Source organism: Pristiophorus japonicus, unplaced genomic scaffold (assembly GCF_044704955.1).
Source record: "Pristiophorus japonicus isolate sPriJap1 unplaced genomic scaffold, sPriJap1.hap1 HAP1_SCAFFOLD_58, whole genome shotgun sequence".
In the NCBI taxonomy this organism is placed as follows: Eukaryota; Metazoa; Chordata; class Chondrichthyes; family Pristiophoridae; genus Pristiophorus; species Pristiophorus japonicus.
In genome coordinates this window covers 1,609,380-1,628,484 of record NW_027254488.1, presented here as the reverse complement: position 1 = coordinate 1,628,484, position 19,105 = coordinate 1,609,380, and the positions used below count along the sequence as shown (strand labels likewise).

Here is a 19,105-nt window from a genome sequence, read left to right as displayed (position 1 = left end):
TTGAAATTATAAAAGTCAATGTTATCCATTAAGTATTCCATCCCACTTCGTTATTTGTAACTCATGACAGCGCATTACAGTTATTAAAGGCATTCCATCCCCTGTATTTCCATTTTCGACACCACACGCTGCTCCTCCCAGATTCTTTTTGCATTCCATCCCAATTATGTTCTTTCTCTATTAAAAAAATAGCCACTGGCAGCTTTTGGGCTTTATTTCTGGTTGACGGCGAAGCAAATGCATTCGTCGCTAGCCACGAAGGAAGGTTTCTACGTCGATCTCGCGATCGCTTTGGCGAGACTTTAGGCTTTCCTGACATGCAGCTGAAATCTTCGTAGGTTTGATGTGATTTCTGCAAGCTGCCTAAGCAGCCAATCAAATGCAGAATTCTCAGACTGAAGAGCAGGAATTGTGGTTGATTGTAACTAGTTAATAAGATCAAAACAAAGATAGGGTCTCTAACAAGGAGAAAAATATTACTCTGACTTAAACGTGAAGGAACCATTTGAAAAAAATTCTTCAATATTTAATTTTTTATTAATATGGATACATTTGTCATAACACCTATTAAAAATTGATTTCAGGGCCATAAATTTAGTTTCTCAGTCAATACGCTCTTACAACCAAAGTTGTACCTAATAAAATGGAGTCTAACATTTAATGGGTTATTTTACAGCGGTCGGGCTGCAGAAGGGACAAAGTTTTCACCGATTCTCCAGATTTCCATTATTGCATTTATTGCCAGCTAAGTACAGTTTGAGAGCAGCGCAGTCAGTGTCAGAACAATCAATGCCTTAACACAACTTCTGCATTTCTGCGTTAGCATACACATTTACAACATCATAAATTTGCAGTCAGATTCAAAGGGGGAATAGCAGCGTACGTTGTCCATTCCGTATTATTCCAGCTCTAAGGATTATGGAATTGTATCTTTGAAATCCTAGAATGCGAACAGCATTACGTTACTTAAGAAAGAATAATGTGGAAAACGAGGTAACTGCAGAACTGTCACTTAATTTTATATGTGGGATTCATTGGAATTACTCATCAATGACAGACGGACTGAACATTTGACAAATTGTGAACTGAGCAAGAGAGTCAGCATCCAATTATGAATAGTAGGTTATGTTTGATTAAAATAGATGACTGTTTAAAAGGTCACTGGCATGGTCAAAGCGATATATGGATGTTATATATCTGGATTGCAGAAGGCATATCATGTGTTCCATACAAGATAAGAGCGCAGTGAATTGGAGGAAACCTTGTGACATTGGTTGATAATTAGTTACAAGGCAGGAGAATGTACTCATTTTTTTGAGATGTGTTAAGCGGTGGTCTCATTTTTGCATTATATATCAATGACTTAGATGAAAAAGATTTATATCCAATATTGAAAATGACATTTCTTTAGTATGCACAGTAATGTCGGCACACTGAAGCAGACAATTCCAAATTGTGACAGAGATATTAACAGGTGGAAAAACCTATGGCCGATGGAGTTCAATGTGGGTAAGTGTGACGTCATTCGGTTTAGAGCCAATAAAGCATATGCCCTTAAAAGCGAGGGATTATACATCGTGGATAAGCAAAATGATAGGCTCTCCAATTAGATAAATCGTGTTAAGCTAGTGCACCTGTAGAAAAAATAATTCAAAAGACTAACTGAATATTGACCTTCATCGCAAAGGTGGCTGAACTACGATGACGAGGAGGCGATGATTCCGTTTTTAGAGACATGATCAAATCCCACCTGGAATACTGCTTTCACTTCTGGGCACAAAACAGTCCCCACAAGTAGATATTCGCCTTTCAGCGTGTGCGTTGCAGAGTCCCCAGAAGGATAAAGGTGCTTGAAAGGTTACATTTGAAGGTTGCAAGGTATGGCTTGTATTGTATTGATTTTGGAAGGTTGGGGGTTGGTCTAGCACAGTGCATAAAATGATAAAATCCTTGGAGCGAGTAGGTGCATAACTGCTAACCCTCTGGTGTGGGATCGACGAAAAAAGTGCGATCTAGGCTCTTTGGGATTGAGATCAGGAATCACTTCTTCATCAAAACACATAGAATCCTGACCTCCAATTCAAAAGGCTGAAAAGTTCCGACAAAGGCTGATAGATTTTTGATAGTTAATTTTATCAAGGTATGTGAATCTTTTCGGATAAATAAAGTGAATTTTTTGATAAACATAATTTTATATATCTCAGTTTCCCACTAACCTTTGTGTGAAAAATGATGCTTCCTTATTTCACCCCTAAATGACCAGCTCTAAATTGAATCACCGTGCATCACGGTGTGTTTCACAGGTTGATATATGGACTCCTTCTGATTCAGAAGATATGAAGTCAGAAGTTCAGATGGAGTTGAAATTAAGTGGCATGATGCTGAAGCATCTGGTTCTGTCTGACACCATTCCCAGAGAGGATGGTTGAATCAGTGACGAGGGTGCAGCACTTGTGATGGGGCATTAGTTGATAATTGCCAAATTAGGGGAGACGAGCTTATCGTTGATTTCTGACCTGATTATTGTGACAAATAATCAACTGCCGATATGCAGTGAAATAGTGGAGAATGCTCGTGGAAAATTTGGAACTAAGTTCATGTAATTCCTGTACAAATTAAATAATGTCTGCGAAATATGTTATAGAAAGGCAATAGGTAGATGAGGAGAAGGACGGGACCAAGTAAGCAATCTTGGAGGCGGCTGGAGCTGAATGTTCTTGACGTCAATGGAAGCCATTGTTCAGATCGCCTCAACAATTATTTTTAAAAAGTTATAAGTGTGGACCAAGCCAGGGCCCTTTCATGTACTTTGACAAAGCGGGAGTCGCGTTGGATAGTCTTGGCATGTTCAACTGTACCGAAGTTTGCGAGAGGCCAAGCACATAAATAGATAATGCATTTCGGCCACACACCCAGAAAACGTTTTTCATCAATTACTGATACTTGTGTTTCAAAAAACTGAATGGATGGGTCGAGCTAACGATTTGTGGGCGAGATGGTGCAAGGGAAGTGACGACACATGCAAGGACATTGGAGGCAAAAGTATTTGGTGGACTGCAACTTAAATGAATAAGGGGATTGATGCCGGGAGTAAAGTACAGGGTGACTACAAATGTTTTGAAGGGGATGGGGACGATGCCTGCAGAGAGAGAGCCAATTACTACATCTCCAAACAATACGTTCAGGCAGCGAAATTACTTTATTTCATTATTTGTCAACACGCGCGTGTTATCATATATTCCTTTCACTTCCTCGAATAGATTTAATTTATTTCCCTCGAATGCATTTTTCTATCGTTGGATTTGTTTCCTTTCTTTATTTCAATCTCCTAATTTCTTTGACTTCGCTAAACTAATTTATTTGAGATAATGCGATATTCTGCATTCAATCATTAAATTCTTGCATGTGTACCTCTGGGTCAGGCTGCACAGAAATTGCCCTGAAGTCAATGTCGCAACCGGCAGCATAAACCAATCTGCAGAGTGCACTTTACACTAGTAAAGGAAAAGGGTCCTCCTGCAATTATTAGTGGCATAAAATGAATAAAAATGCAGATATGAGAGAAAATATCTGAGCATAAATATCGATTTAAAAATCAGGTAACTACGGAGAAAATAGAAAACATTAATGAAAGTAATAATTTAGTATCTCGTAAAAATAAGGAAGGAGTAAAGAAAATATGAGCATTGCACATTTCCTGTATGGCAATGTGAAGTACGGCAGCAGCAATTTATGTGAATTGTCGGAATTAATTATAAGTTAGAAATCAAATTTAATAGGCATAACAGACATATGGTGCAGCCAGCATTCGATTGTCAATTGAATATTGCGGGCTACCATTAATTAAGAAATGACGGGCAAGGAAGAATAGGTGTTGGGTCATATTTGTTCATGAGAACTAACAATCGCTGTTGCAACAATGGCAAATAACTAAAAAGAGATAGAAACTTTATCCGTTTGGATTGAGATAAATAATAGGAAAGTTCTTGGTGACATTCTCGGGGTTATACTGCAAACGTTCAATTTTGCGACAGGAAGTGAACAAAGAAATACGTCGGTAAATAGATGAAATTATTAAATTATTACGATTCTCGTAATTATGAAATTACAAACGAGGTTAATCATGGGTCATCCAACTGCTTCCCAAGCACAGTCAGGGAGAGCTAATGCAAGTGCAGAAGGTGGCAGCATTTCTCCACTCTGTGCAATCCTCGTTTCAGACCCAAAGGAAAATAGCACAAAAAGCGACGAAACTCGCCTTACCTGGTAATCGGAATTAATCTGCATAAATAAGAAAACTAAGTGTCAGAGAACAATTAGGGAATAGTGATCATAAGAAATTAAGAAATATGACCAGGTTTTGGCCATTTGGCCAGTCGAGCCTGATCCACCATTCACTAAGGTTACAGCTGATATTAAACGTCAGCTACACTTTCCTGCACGATCTACATATCCCTTAATTCATTTCAAAACATGTTCAGTCCCTCTCTTGAAAGAATGCAACCACTGAGCATCCACGGCCGTCTGGGGTAGAGACTTCCATAAATTCACAAACATGAATTAAAAAAATTATCATCTCAATCCTAAATGGCCGAACCCTTATTTTGAGACGACAACACTTTGTACTAGCTTCCCCATCTAGGGGAACCATCCTCACAGCCATTAAGAATTATATATATTCCAATGTGATCAGCACTCATTATTCTGAACTCGAGGGAATAATGGCCTAGAATAAGGAATCTCTCCTCATAGTCCATTCCCTGCCAACAAGAATGGGTCCAGTGAACCATACTATTCTCCCTCTCAGGAAAGTATATCCATACTTATGTCATGAGAACACATATGAACATAATACTCCAGGTGTGGTTTCACCAAATCCCTTTGCAGCTGTAGTAAGAATGATTTACTCTTACGCTTCAAGCCCGTTGTAACAAAGCCTAACATGTAATGTGCTTTTCTGCATTTGCTTGTTGTACCTGGTAATTTTCAGTGTACAAAGACAGCTAGGTTTCTCTGAATAACAACATTTCCCAACATCAAATCCGGTAACAAATATTCTGTTTTCTGTTCATCCTACCAAAGTGGATAACGTCACATTTGTCACATTATATTCTACATTCCATTTGCTTTTCCGCACATGTAACCTGTCTATATCTCTTCGCAGCCTCTTTGGATTCACCTGAGAGCCATTTTCCGAACTAACTTTGAATCGGCAGAAAACTTGGATCCCTTGCTCTCGGTACCTTTATCTATGTCATTAGCACTAATTGTAAATAGTTGAGAACCACAAGGTACAGCCTGCCGCCGAGAAAAACAACACATTAATCCCTGTTGTCCATCTTCTGCCCATTAACCTCTCCTCAATCCACGGTAATATATTGCCCCATTTCATCAACCGGAAACCTGTCTAATAACTTTTATGTGGCACCTTATCGAATCTTTGTGAAAATACAAGTAACAGCACATCCACCGATTCGCACTTTGCTGCCCTAATAGGAAGAATCTAAAAAAAAAACAGATTTGTCAAACACGATTTCCTTATAATAAATCCGTGTGACACTGCCCACTTAGATTATGATTTTCTAAGTGCCAAGTTACCACGTCCCTCAAAAGAGCTTCTAGTATTTTTCCTGCTGCTGATGTCAGGCTAACTTGTCTGTAATTTTCCGTTTTCTGTCTCCCTCCTTTCATGAATAGCGCGGTTACATTCGCTATTTGCTAATCCGTTGGTAACATTCTAGAGCCGAGGAAATTATGGTAAATTGCAAGCAATGCATCCATAGGATACAGCTCATCAGTTCGAGGAATTTTTTAGGCTCTTATTTCCAGTATTCTTGACATCATTATTTTTTAACTAACATTACTTCATTTCACTTCCTCATTCACACTTGATGCTTTGTTCTACACTTTTACTGGAATTAGTTTGTATCTTCTAACACGAAGACATGTTTGGAATATTTGTTTAAAGTCAATGTTATTTTCTTATTCCCCATTATAATTTCTGCTATGTCTGACAGTAATGGCACCACTTTTCCTTTTGCTAATCTCTCTCTTTTTACATACTGTTCAATATGTTACACTATTTTTTAATGGCTTTTGCTAGTTTACTCTCATCATTTGCTTCTCACTTTAACCATTTGCTTGGTCATCCTTTGCTGAATTATAAATCATCAGGCTTATCACACCTCTTGCCAAGAATTATATGACTCGTCGTTAAATATAAAAATATCTTTAACTTCTCCTGTTATCTACGGTGAGAGCAATGTGTCCTTGGGATTCTTGGTTCTTAAGATGATGGATAATTGGTGTGAATTATAATTTTTCTTGTTTCAATATATGCCATTTCTTTTGTACTGTCTTTTATTTTAACGTAGCTTCTCACTTTAGCTTAACAAGTTCGTATCTCATAACTACATAGCTTATTTTGTTCAAACCTATGACCGTATTTTCGGATTTAATTAAATCACACTTAAAATCAACGTGAATTTATGTCATGCACTGGTCACAAGTAGCCAAAGGCAACTTTACTGCAAGATTATTATTTAATCCTGTCTCATTACACTTTACAAGATCGAAAATTAACTCCTTCCTATTTGGTTCCCAGAAATAGTGATTTAGAAAGCTATCTTTTAGGCATTTAATGAACTTGTCCTCTTTATTTTACTGCAAATTTGGTTTAATATTCTCTATGAACATTAAAGGCCCCTATAATTACTGTATCCCTTCTAATAAACACCTATAATTTCATGATTTTAGTCTGGGCCCAACAATACAACTGCTGTTAGGGGGGCGTAGAAACTATTCCCACCAGCGTCGCCTGCACCGTCTTCTTTCTTTGTTTCACCCAAAGTCATACTGCATTCTAATTTACCGAATTAGGATCATTTTTCTAAACTGCATATTTCCCAAATTTAATTATCAGGGCTAAACACATCTCTTTCCATTTTGCCTATTCTTTCTAAAAGTATGTTTCCGTGGAAAATATAGTTCCCGGCCTTGATCAATAGGCAACAAGGTCTAGAAAACGAGTATTAATTCATAGAAATGTATTTCTATATTTGCGATTAATTCATCTATTGACTTAAAAAATTGTGATACATGCATTTAGATATCGTGCCATTAGTTTTAACTTTTATTCTAAATCTCCCAGATGTCAACTTCGACACTAATGCTGCAATTACATTCGTTTAACTCGCTGCCATTCTTGTCCCACACTGTTTATTTGTACTGTTATGTGGTCATTTATCATATGCGCATCACACTCTTACCAGAAGATCATTTTTCAAATGTGTTTCCCAGACTGGCCCAGAGCGTCGTTGATCAAATGTGTGTCACATAATTGACCAGAGGATCATTGTTCAAATGTGTATGACAGTCTGGCGCAGGTACAATTGATCAAATATATATCACAGTCTGGCCTAGATATCATTGATCAAATGTGTTTCACAGTATGGAATGGAGACAATTGTTCAAATGAGTATCACAGTCAGGATGGGAGACAATTGACAAAATGTGTCTCACAGTCAGGCCCGGAGACAATTGATCAAATGTGTGTCACACTCTGTCAAAGAGACGATTGATCAATTGTATATTACATTTGAACCAGAGACCATTGCACAAATGTGTATCACAGTCAGTCCCAGAGACCAGAGATGAAAAGTATTTCACAGTCTTGCCCATAGACCATTGATGTACTGAGTACCACAGATTGGCCCAGAAGTAATTGATCAAATTTGTATCACAGTTTGACCCAGAGGCACATTGTACAAACTTGTTTCAGATACTGGCCAGGTGACCATTGATCAAATGCGTAGCACAGTCTGACCCAGAGACACTTGACCAAATTTGTATTACAGTATGGCCCAGTGTCCAGTGATGAAATATATATCAGAGTCTGGCCCAGAGACAGTTGATAAACTGTGTATCACAGATTGGTCCAGAGACCATTGTTCAAATGTATTTCATAGTCTGGCACAGAGACCATTGAACAAATATGTATCACAGTTCGGCCAAGAAGGACATGTTATAAATATATGTCACAGACTGGCCCAGACACCTTTGACCAAATATATATATATCACATTCTGGCCAGGAGACAATAGATCAAATGTGTTTCACAGACTGGCGCAAGACCATTGATCAATGTGTATCAGAGTCCGGCCCAGAGACCATTGGTTAAGTGTGTATCTCAGTCTGGTGCAGAGACTATTGATGAAATGTGAATCACAGACTGGACAAAGACCATTGATCAAATGTGTATCAGAGTCCGGCCCAGAGACCATTGGTTAAGTGTGTATCTCAGTCTGGTGCAGAGGCCATTGATGAAATGTGAATCACAGACTGGACAAAGACCATTGATCAAATGTGTATTAATGTCTGGCCGAGAGACCATTGGTTAAATGTGCATCACAGTCAGGCCCGAAGAAAATTGAACAAAAGTGAATCAGAGTCAGGCCCAGAGACCATTCATCAAATGTGTATCTCAGACTGGCCCAAAGGTCATTGATCAAATGTGTATCAGTCTGACGTCGAGAGCATTTATCAAATGTGTACCACAGTCAGGAGCAAACATCTGATCAAAGATGTATCATAGCTCGACCAAAACTTTGATTGAACAAATGTATTTCACAGACTGGCCGAATGATCAATGATCAAATCTGCATCGCAGTCGCGCCCAGATACGATTGATCAAATGTTTATCACAACCTGGCCCATATACCATTGATCAAATGTGTATCACTGACTGGGAAAGATTCCATTGATCAAATGTCTATCACTGTCTGGCCCGGAGACAATTGGACAAATGTGTATCACAGTGTGGCCAGAGACCATTGATGAAATATGTATCACAATCTGGCCAGAGACCATTCATCAAATGTGTCACACAGTTCGGCCTACACGATGATTTTACAAATGCATTTCACCGACTGGCCGAGAGGCCATTGATCAAAAGTGTATCACAGTCTGGCTCAGAGACCATTGATCACATGTGTATCATAGACTAGCCCAAAGACCATTGATCCAATGTGTATCACAGTCTGGCCCAGAGACCATTGATCACATGTGTATCATAGACTAGCCCAGAGACATTGATCCAATGTGTATCACAGTCTGACCAGAGACCATTGATCACATGTGTATCATAGACTAGCCCAGAGACCATTGATCCAATATGTATCACAATCTGGCCCAGCGACCATTGATCAATTGTATATTACAGTCTGAACCAGAGACCATTGCACAAATGTGTATCACAGTCTGTCCCAGAGACCAAAGATGAAATGTGTATCACAGTCTTGCCCATCAAAAAATGTGTACCACAGATTGGCCCAGAGGTCATTGATCAAATTTATATCACAGTTTGGCCCAGAGGCTCATTGTACATACTTGTTTCACATATTGGCCCAGAGACCATTGATCACATGTGAATCACTGACTCGCGCAGAGATCATTGATCAAATGTGTATCACAGTCTCGTACAGAGGCCATTCATCAAATGTTTGTCGCAGTCTGGCGAGGGGACAATTGATCAAATGTTTTTCACAGTCTGTCCCAGAGACCATTCATCAAATGTGTACCACAGTCTAGCACACAGACCATTGATCAAATGTGTATCACAGTCGAGTTCAGAGACCATTGTCCAAATATGTATCAATGTCTGGCCCAGAGTCCCTTGATCAAATGTGTATCACAGTCTCGTACAGAGGCCATTGATCAAATGTATATCACAGTCTGGCCAGCGACCATTGATCAAATGTGTATCACAGTCTGGCCCAGAGACCGTTGGTCAGATGTGCATCACTGTATGTCCCAGAGACCAGTTATTAAATGTGTATCACAGTCGAGTTCAGAGACCATTGTCCAAATGTGTATCAATGTCTGGCCCAGAGTCCCTTAATCAAATGTGTATCACAGTGTCGTACAGAGGCCATTGGTCAAATGTATATCACAGTCTGGCCAGAGTCCCTTGATCAAATGTGTATCACAGTCTCGTACAGAGGCCATTCATCAAATGTGTATCACAGTCTGGCCCAGAGACCATTGGTCAAATGTGTATCACAGTCTGGCCAGAGATCATTGATCAAATACGTATCACAGTCTGGCCCAGAGACCATTGGTCAAATGTGTATCACAGTCTGGCCATAGACCATTGATCAAATGTGTATCACAGTCTGGCCAGAGACCATTGATCAAATGTATATCACAGTCTGGCCACCAGAGACCATTGATCAAATGTGTATCACAGTCGAGTTCAGAGACCATTGTCCAAATATGTATCAATGTCTCGCCCAGAGTCCCTTGATCAAATGTGTATCACAGTCTCGTACAGAGGCCATTGATCAAATGTATATCACAGTCTGGCCAGCGACCATTGATCAAATGTCTATCACAGTCGAGCCCAGAGACCATTGATCAAATGTGTATCACTGTCTGACCCATTGCAACATCGCCTTCAGTAATAAAGCCAGTGTACCTCACGGTGTTTAGGTTTAGCCCACAACCGCTAACTAACAATCAACCAGAGAGGGATAACGAGTTCGGAGTAGAATGACCGCCGCCGCATGACAATGGCTATTTATCAGTGGCACCAATACGCATTAGCACCATTCACACCAATGGACGTAGAGCAGCACACATTACCATTCAGAAGGAATCCCTCAGCCCACAGGAGAGACATATTCTATTGAATGCGTTACCAAATCCTAAAGCAAATAGGACAATACAGATTTCCGGCAGAAAGTGGAAGAACTACTAGATGCCAATAACCTAACTTCAGCAGACATTCATAATCTGCCAAAATGGAAAACGGGTCCGATAAATTGGTACAAATCAACACCAGAGGTACAGGATGGGGAGTGGCAAAATAAGGGAAGAGAAAATCTAGCATAAATACAAAAATTGGAAATCCTCAAATACGGGATGGAAGAATGCTGTAGTCCAGTTAGAAACAATTTGATTAGAATACTGAATGTGACTCAAAAGGCAGGAGAAATGGTCGGGGAGTACTGGGAACGAAAGTGGATTGAATACAATGACCTCAACAAAATGATGCAGCATTTTTGAAAATGTTTAAGGAGGGACTTGAAGAGGTGTATCAAAGGATAATTAAGTACGTATTGAAGATTAGGTTGAAACTTTGGAACGGGCAGAACATGTAGAGTAATCAAAGTTAGTACAAAGGGAGAAGAGGTGATCGAAATGAACAGACAGTTACCAGCACCACTGCTGCCACTGCCACCACCCCAACATGAGACACACTGTAACGAAGATATCATCAATATGCTCCGATTAGCCAGTACACGTTAGGTGTTGCTGGCCCTCGGTGGACGTATGGGACGGCGGCTAGGTGATCCAAGGATGTTTACAGTGCAGTGTTAGGGGGCAGGCACTGTGATTCTCGTAGACACAGGAGCGTCCGTTTCCATAACCAAATTAAATTTTCCCCTGACCTGCCGGACTGTAAACATGGAAGAGTCAGTGGGCGATATCAGAAAACAACTCTGAGTGAAATAGTGTTTTTAGAACTACAGGGGTTAAAGTTACCTACTCATTGCTGGTGTGAGCAGAACACTAATTGTGCATAGATACATCAAGGGAGATATGGGTACTGAGAGATCCCCAGCGTAACTGGGTAATTTTCGGGGACACACGAAAACCGAAATAAGTTCGAACACCCGGGACACCAGCAGCAACGAGCGGATGAAATAACACCAATCATACCGCAGTGGGAAACAAAGGGTGGTTGGGGTTTGCGTGTGTCAATTATATCCGATATTGTGGACACGTGCAAGCAGGATTTTGGATTAGCAGAGAAATCTCCCAGCTAAATTCCTGGACTCGAACACAAAGTTCACAGACAGTACCGATTGAAACCCAATGCTGAGGCAGCAGTCTGTCAGATATTGCAGGAATTAGAGCAGCAACGGGTAGTGAAACAGGTAATAGCCTCCACTAATTCACCGACGTGGCTGGTAAAGAAACCCAACAGGTCTTACCGACGAAAAATCGATTATACCGCCCTGAATAGGTGACTACCAGAGAACACACAACATTGGCCACAATTTTTAATGGTCTGGCTCCAGAACACAAGATATTCACTGTGCTGGATATAGCGAATGGATTTTGGACCATAACCTTTGAAAACAGTTGCATGGAAAATTTGCCTTCACCGAAAACGGAAAACAATAAAGATGGACGAAAGTGAAACAGGGATTCCATAACAGCTCGAGCATATTTCATCGAGCATTTTCAGGGAATATGGAACCAGAATATTGAGCAGAAGGAAGCAGCCTTTTGCAGTATGTGGATGATATCCTTATTGACTTAAGTACAGAACAACAACACGTACTAGCTTTAACTACAGTGCTAGGAGCTCTACAGAGCACAGGGTTAAAAACAAATCCTAGGAAGGTGCAGGTGGAAAGGTGCGAATTAGTATGTTTTGGAAGCGTACTGCAAGGGAAGAGGCAGATGCCTAATACAGAAATGAAGCACTTAGATCAATGCCCAAACCAGGAAACGTCGAAGTGGACAGGCAGGTACTAGGGTTAGTCAACTACTGCAGAAAGATCAGGAAATTGTGGTTGTAATGTTGAAGCACATTCTCACAAGTGCTCCAGCCCTGGGATTATCCGTCCAGAATAAGACTTTCCACATCTATAGCCAGCAAAGTAAAAATCATTGCATGGGGACAGGCATAGGCCAGAGGTATAATAATGTCGGAACACATACCCAGCAAACATAGAGGATTGCTTAACACAGAAAGGCTACAAATGGTATCCAACGCGCGAAGGGTTAGCTGGGAAGCATGCACTTACCCACAGCACCCACCCCCCCACCCCGCCCAGTGGAACGGTTACACAAAAAGACAACTGTAACAACCCTGCAGGATGGATCGTTACGAAGGGAAAGGAGCATCACTGTCGTCGACAGGAGATGACGAGGGAAGTAGTGAGGCTTGAGGAGGCAGACATGGGTTAAAACGTAAATGGTCTCTGCGCCATATGGGACACCAAGTACGAGCAGTGGTAGATTGCAGCAGACAGGTCAAACGGGAAGGTTGGTTCGAAGCGGCTCAATCAGCTCAAGTGGCTGAATTCGTGGCTCTCACTGAGGCTCTGAGGCTGGCTCGAGTAATCGGAGAAAAAACTATACAGAGATTCGATATGCTTTTGGAGTAGTGCATGATTATATGATAGCCTGGAGCAGATGTGGACACATGACCTCAGGAGGGGAGCCGGCTAAACATGAGGAGATTATTAAAAATTAGTGGAAGCCTCCATCCAACACCAAGAGTGTGCGACCACCATCAACATGGAAATGTTGGGCAGATCAAGCAGCGAAGCGAGTGGCAGAAATAGGTACCGCAGCCGGGAAGCCCAAGTCGGAGTCGGTACAATCAGTGCTGAGGAAGTATATATGCTTAAGGTACAGGAAGAAGCCGCTCTACAGGATAAGGAGAGGTGGAAGGAAGGAGGGGCCCAGCAAGGGACGGACGGGATATGGAAGAAATAACGCGAATGTGGTGGCCCTGGAATTATTCCAGGGGAACCTATAAAATTTATACCGCGGGAAGGTCCATACAGGTAGAACCAGCATGATAAGCTTGAGGTCCAGATGATGGTGGTGAAAGGAAATAGGTCGAGATATAGGGGATCACCGTCGGAGGTGCGTGGCACGCACAAAATATAATCAGGGTCAAAGAAAAGGCCAGAATGGGGCATCAGCCCCGACCGAAAGAACCCTGGGTAAGCTTGCAGATAGATTTTACTGGACCGTTACCCAGCAACATTGGGTAGACATTCTGTCTAGATGTAATAGACCAGTTTATGAAGTGAATAGAGTCTTTCGCCAATCGAATTTCTTCTGCAGAAACCTTGGGTCAGGATTCTAGCAGATTAAATAATGCTACTTCTGTAGACTTAAATCAAGGTAAGCACTTCACTAGGAAGATAATGAAACAGGCCTGCGCTTTTCTAGCGATCAGGCAAAAATATCCGACATCAAAGGGACTGGAAAGGGATGGGTAGACAGGACAGGTACCGAGTACGAATGAAGCTCAAGGCAAGCCCTAGATATACGACAGCACTGACAAACTTTGAACGAAATAGTAAAGCCAGGATGCCGGAATGTATACTGGAACTCGCTTTGCAGTAACATTATTTAAAGGTACATTCTAGAGATGAACAAATTAATGAATTAGAGAACTATAAAAAGGAACAGTAGGTCCAAACACCCCAAATAGGAAGTCAGGTGATTAAGCCTGAGAGATCCAGGCAGGTGCCCAAATGGAACGGTGCCAATCAGATAATAATTTTACGTTATCGTAGTTATAATGGGTATCGGCAATTGGAAACACTGGACATAGTTCAAATAGCATGGTCATTAACTAATTGGTGGCAACCGGGAAATATGATTTTTTGGAAGACTCCAGTGCTCGTGGTAAGAACGTGGGGTAATGCAGCCTAATATCAAGGACAACAGGGAGAGGGACGACAAGGCCTATATTACAGGGACTCAGTCGACATTAGTTGAACAAAGATTCAAAGACACCGAGCAAGGAGAAACAATCGACTTAATTAACGTGCATAAAGCAACGTAACGAGGAAATGAAACAGCTTTGGGGATAGGCCAAGAATACGGCACCAATAATTAGTGGGAATAAGACTGCGGTGTGCTTTATAAACAGGACGGACAGAGATACTGAACCCGGGGGAAGAGAGTGCAGATTTCACGAAACAACTATGAATAAATTAAAAAGTAGAACCTCAAAAGTAGTAATCTCAGGATTGCTACCAGTGCCACGTGCTAGTCAGAGTAGGAATCGCAGGATAGCTCAGATGAATTCGTGGCTTAAGGAGTGGTGCAGAAGGGATGGATTCAAATTCCTGGGACATTGGAACTGGTTCTGGGGGAGGTGGGACCAGTACAAATGGACTGTCTGCAGCTGGGCAGGATCGGAACCAATGTCCAAGGGGGAATGTTTGCTAGTGCTGTTGGGGAGGAGTTAAACTGATGTGGCAGGGGGATGGGAACCTATGCAGGGAGAAAGAGGGAAATACAAAGGAGACAGAAGCAAAAGATTGAAAGGTGAATAGTAAAAGTGGAGGGCAGAGAAACCCAAGGCAAAAAACAAAAATGGCCACATTGCAGCAAAATTCTCAAAGGGCAAAGTGTGTTAAAAAAACAAGCCTGAAGGCTCTGTGCTTCAACGCAAGGAGTATTCGGAATAAGAAGGATGAATTAACTGCGCAGATAGCAGTTAACGGAAACGATGTGATTTGCATCATGGAGACATGGTTCCAGTGGAGCAAGGCTGGGAACTTAACATCCAAGGGTATTCAGCATTTAGGAAGGATAGACAGAAAGTAAAAGGAGGCGGGGTGGCGTTGCTGGTTAAAGATGAAATCAATGGAATTGCAACGAAAGACATTAGCCTGGATGATGTGGAATCGGTTTGGGTGGAGCTGTGGATTTCGAAAGGGCAGAAAACGCTAGTGGGTGTTGTGATAGACGAGCAAATAGTAGTAGTGAGGTTGGGGACAGCATCAAACAAGAAATAAGGGATGTGTGCAATAAAGGTACAGATGTATTCATCAGCGACTTTAATCTACACATTGATTGAGTTAACGTAACTGATAGAAATGCGGTGGAAGAGAATTTCGTCATGTGTATTAGGGATGGTTTTCTAGACCAATATGTCGAGGAACCAACAGCGAGCTGGCCATTCGAGGCTTATTATTGTATAATGAGAAGGGACTAATTAGCAATCATGTTGCGCGAGGTCTCTTGGAGAAAAGTCACCATAATATGGTAGAATTCCTGATTAATATGGGAATGACAAATTTCTTTCGGAAACGGAAAATATAAAAACTGACTGCAAAAGCTCCTTTAAATATGTCAACAGAAAAAGATTAGTAAAGACAAACATAGGTCCCTTTCAGTCGGATTCACATGAAATTATAATAGGGAATAAAGATAAAGCAGATCAATTGAACCAATACTTCGGTTGTGTCTTCACGAAGGAAGATACAAATAACCTTCCGAAGGTACCAACGGACAGTGGGTCTGGTGAGATGGAGGAACTGAAGGATATCCTTATTAGGCGGAAAGTTGTGTTAGGGAAATTGATGGGATTGAAGGCCGAAAAATCCCCGGGGCCTGATAGTCTGCATCCCAGAGTGTTCAAGGAAGTAGCCCTAGAAATAGTGGATGCATTGGTGATGATTTTCCAATAGTGTAAAGAATCTGGATGAGTTCCCATGGACTGGAGGGTAGCTAATGCAACACCACTTTTTAAAAAATGAGAGAGAGAAAACGGGTAATTATAGACCGGTTAGCTTTACATCAATAGTGGGGAAAATGTTGGAATCGATCATGAAGGACGAAAAAACAGCGCATTTGGAATGCGGTGACAGGTACGGATCAAGCCAGCATGGATTTATGAAAGGGAAATCATGCTTGACGAATAATCTGGAATTTTATGAGGATGCAACTCGCAGAGTGGTCAAGGGAGAATCAGTTGATGTGGTGTATTTAGACTTTCAGAAGGCTTTTGACAAGGTCCCGCAAAAAAGATTGTCGTGCAAAATCAAACCACAGGGAATTGGGGGTAATGTACTGACGTGGATACGGAACTGGTTGGCAGACATGAAGCAGCGAGTCGGGATAAACGGGCCCTTTTCAGAATGGCAGGCAGTGACTAGTGGAGTGCCACAGAACTCAGTCTTGGAACCCACGCACTTTACAATATACATTAACGATTTGGATGAAGGAATCGAGTATAACATCTCCAAGTTTTCAGATGATACTAAATAGAGTGGCAGTTTGAGCTGTGAGGAGAACGCTAACAGGCAGAAGGGTGACTTGGTCAGGTTACGTGAGTGGGAAAAAGCATGGCAGATGCAGCGTAATGTGGATAAATGTGAGGTTATCCATTTTGGGGCCAAAAACACGAAGGCAGAATGTTATCTGAATGGCGGCAGACTAGGAAAAGGGGAGGTGCAACGAGACCTGCGAGTCATGGTTCATCAGTCACTGAAAGTAGCCACGCAGGTACAGCAGGTGGTAAAGAAGGGAAATGTTATGTTTTCCTTCACAGCTGGGGAATTTGAATATAGAAGCAGGGATGTACTGCTGCAGTTGTACAGGGCATTGCTGAGACCTCACTTCGAATATTATGTTCAGTTTTGGTCTGCTGGTCTGTGGAAGGACGTTCATGCTATTGAGGGAGCGCAGCGAAGATTCACCAGACTGAATCAAGGAATGGCTGGGCTATCATATGAGGAGAGACTGAATCAACTGGGCCTTTAATCACTGGAGTTTAGAAGGATGAGAGGGGATCTCATAGAAACAAAGATTCTGACGGGACTGGACAGGTTAGATGGGGGAAGAACGTTCCTGATGTTGGGTAAGTCCAGAACCAGGGGAAATAGTATTAGGATAAGGGACAGGCAATTTAGGACTGCGATGAGGAGAAACTTCTTCACTCAGAGATCTGTTAACTCCATGCGGAATTCCCTGCCGCAGAGAGTTGTTGATGACAGTTCACTGGATATATTCAAGAGAGAGTTAGATGTGGCTCTTACGGTTAAGGGGATCAAGGGTTATGGAGAGAAATCAGTAAAGTGGTACTGAAGGAATGATTAGCCATGATCTTATTGAATGCCGGTGCTGGCTCGAAGGGCCAAATGGCCTACTCTTGCACCTATCTTTCTATGTTGCTATGTTTCTATTGCTATGTCAGGATGTTGTGTGACTTGGAGTGGAACAACAAGATTGTGTTGTTCCGATGCGCCTGCTGCCCTTGTCCTTCTAGGTTGTCGTGCTCGCAGGTTTGTGAGGTGCTGAACATTGGCGAGTTGCTGCAGTGCATCTTGTAGCTATGGTGCACCAGTGATTGAGGGAGTGCATGGTTAAGGTGCTGATCGGTGCCAAACAAGGGGGCGGCATTGTCCTGGATGTTGTCATGCTTCTTGAGTGTTGTCAGAGTTGCACTCATATAGGCAAGTAAAGATTATTCCATCAATTCATGATTTTTGCCTTGCAGATGCTGGAAAGGCTTTGGGGAGTCAGTAGTTGACATACTCGTTGCAGAATACCCAGCATCTGACCATAGTCGAGAAATTGTTTGAGTTCTCCAGCTAACACTCGCAAGAATTCGCTGTACATACCGTTGTTAAGTGTATGTTTATTGGTGTATGCTTAGTAACACCGATATTAAACATTGCGGACCCTATTACTGCAGTGCATATTTTTCAGCTCTGCTTGGAGCGCAGTTCCCTTCAACCCATCGCTCACTGGGACAGTTCGATTCACTGTTTATTTCTCTGCCCCTTAGTGAAATTTCAAAGATTGAAAGTGATGCACATCAACCACACAACTCGTCACCGACTCAGTAACTGCTACACCGCGACCGTGAGATGGAAGCCCAGATGCTGTTTCAAGCTTGAAATCAGGTACATGCTGAACTCAATATAGGAAAGTCCAAGTCATTGAGGCGCATGATTATTTGCACCAAACTCCTTCGCAAAGAGTTGAGATTAATGTGGGGTGATTTGGGCATATCATTCACCACCTGACAAAACTTCCAAGTTAATTCAAATAGGTCTAACGCGCTTTGGTTCATGCTGCAGTCCTGAAATGTGCTGCAAAAATGCGCGTCTATCTTTGTGAAAGTTTCAATTGAAAGTTCAAAATTCGCGGTCAAAATGATGGTTTTTGGGGATATGAACCCGGAACCACGAGAAAAATTCAACCAACAAAACTGAAGCGAGAATCAGAAGACTGGACCAACGATCCTGTTGCTTGCAAAATGTGGAGTCAGGGCTAAACATTATACAAACATTTTTATTAGTTTTGATATTCATGACCGGAGGAACTCTTCAGACCAAATCAGTGACTTTGCCTTTTAGGCCTGTCTTCTGAAGCGCAACACGGTCCCACTCCGATATTGAACGAGCTTTTGGGATGGGAGTGTTTCCAGGCTGCGTGTGGTAACCCCGAACATGGCAGAGGAGTTTCTGCATTACTTCTGGGCGGAAACAGTATTTTCCCCTTTCCCTCTTCCTCTTCTCAATATCCCTGTGCTTATATTTCAATATTT

The 19,105-nt window shown here is 41.7% G+C and overlaps 1 protein-coding gene across 1 annotated transcript in view; it reads left to right on the top strand.

The window, feature by feature from the left end:
* The first annotated feature begins 14,458 nt into the window (after positions 1–14,458).
* LOC139254825 (probable G-protein coupled receptor 139) overlaps positions 14,459–19,105 on the top strand; it is a 47,919-nt gene continuing 43,272 nt past the window's right edge. Inside the window, exons 1-2 of the mRNA XM_070873839.1 lie at positions 14,459–14,598; positions 17,819–17,834. Coding sequence (XP_070729940.1) covers positions 14,459–14,598; positions 17,819–17,834 — 156 coding nt within the window. The remainder of the gene's footprint in view (positions 14,599–17,818; positions 17,835–19,105) is intronic.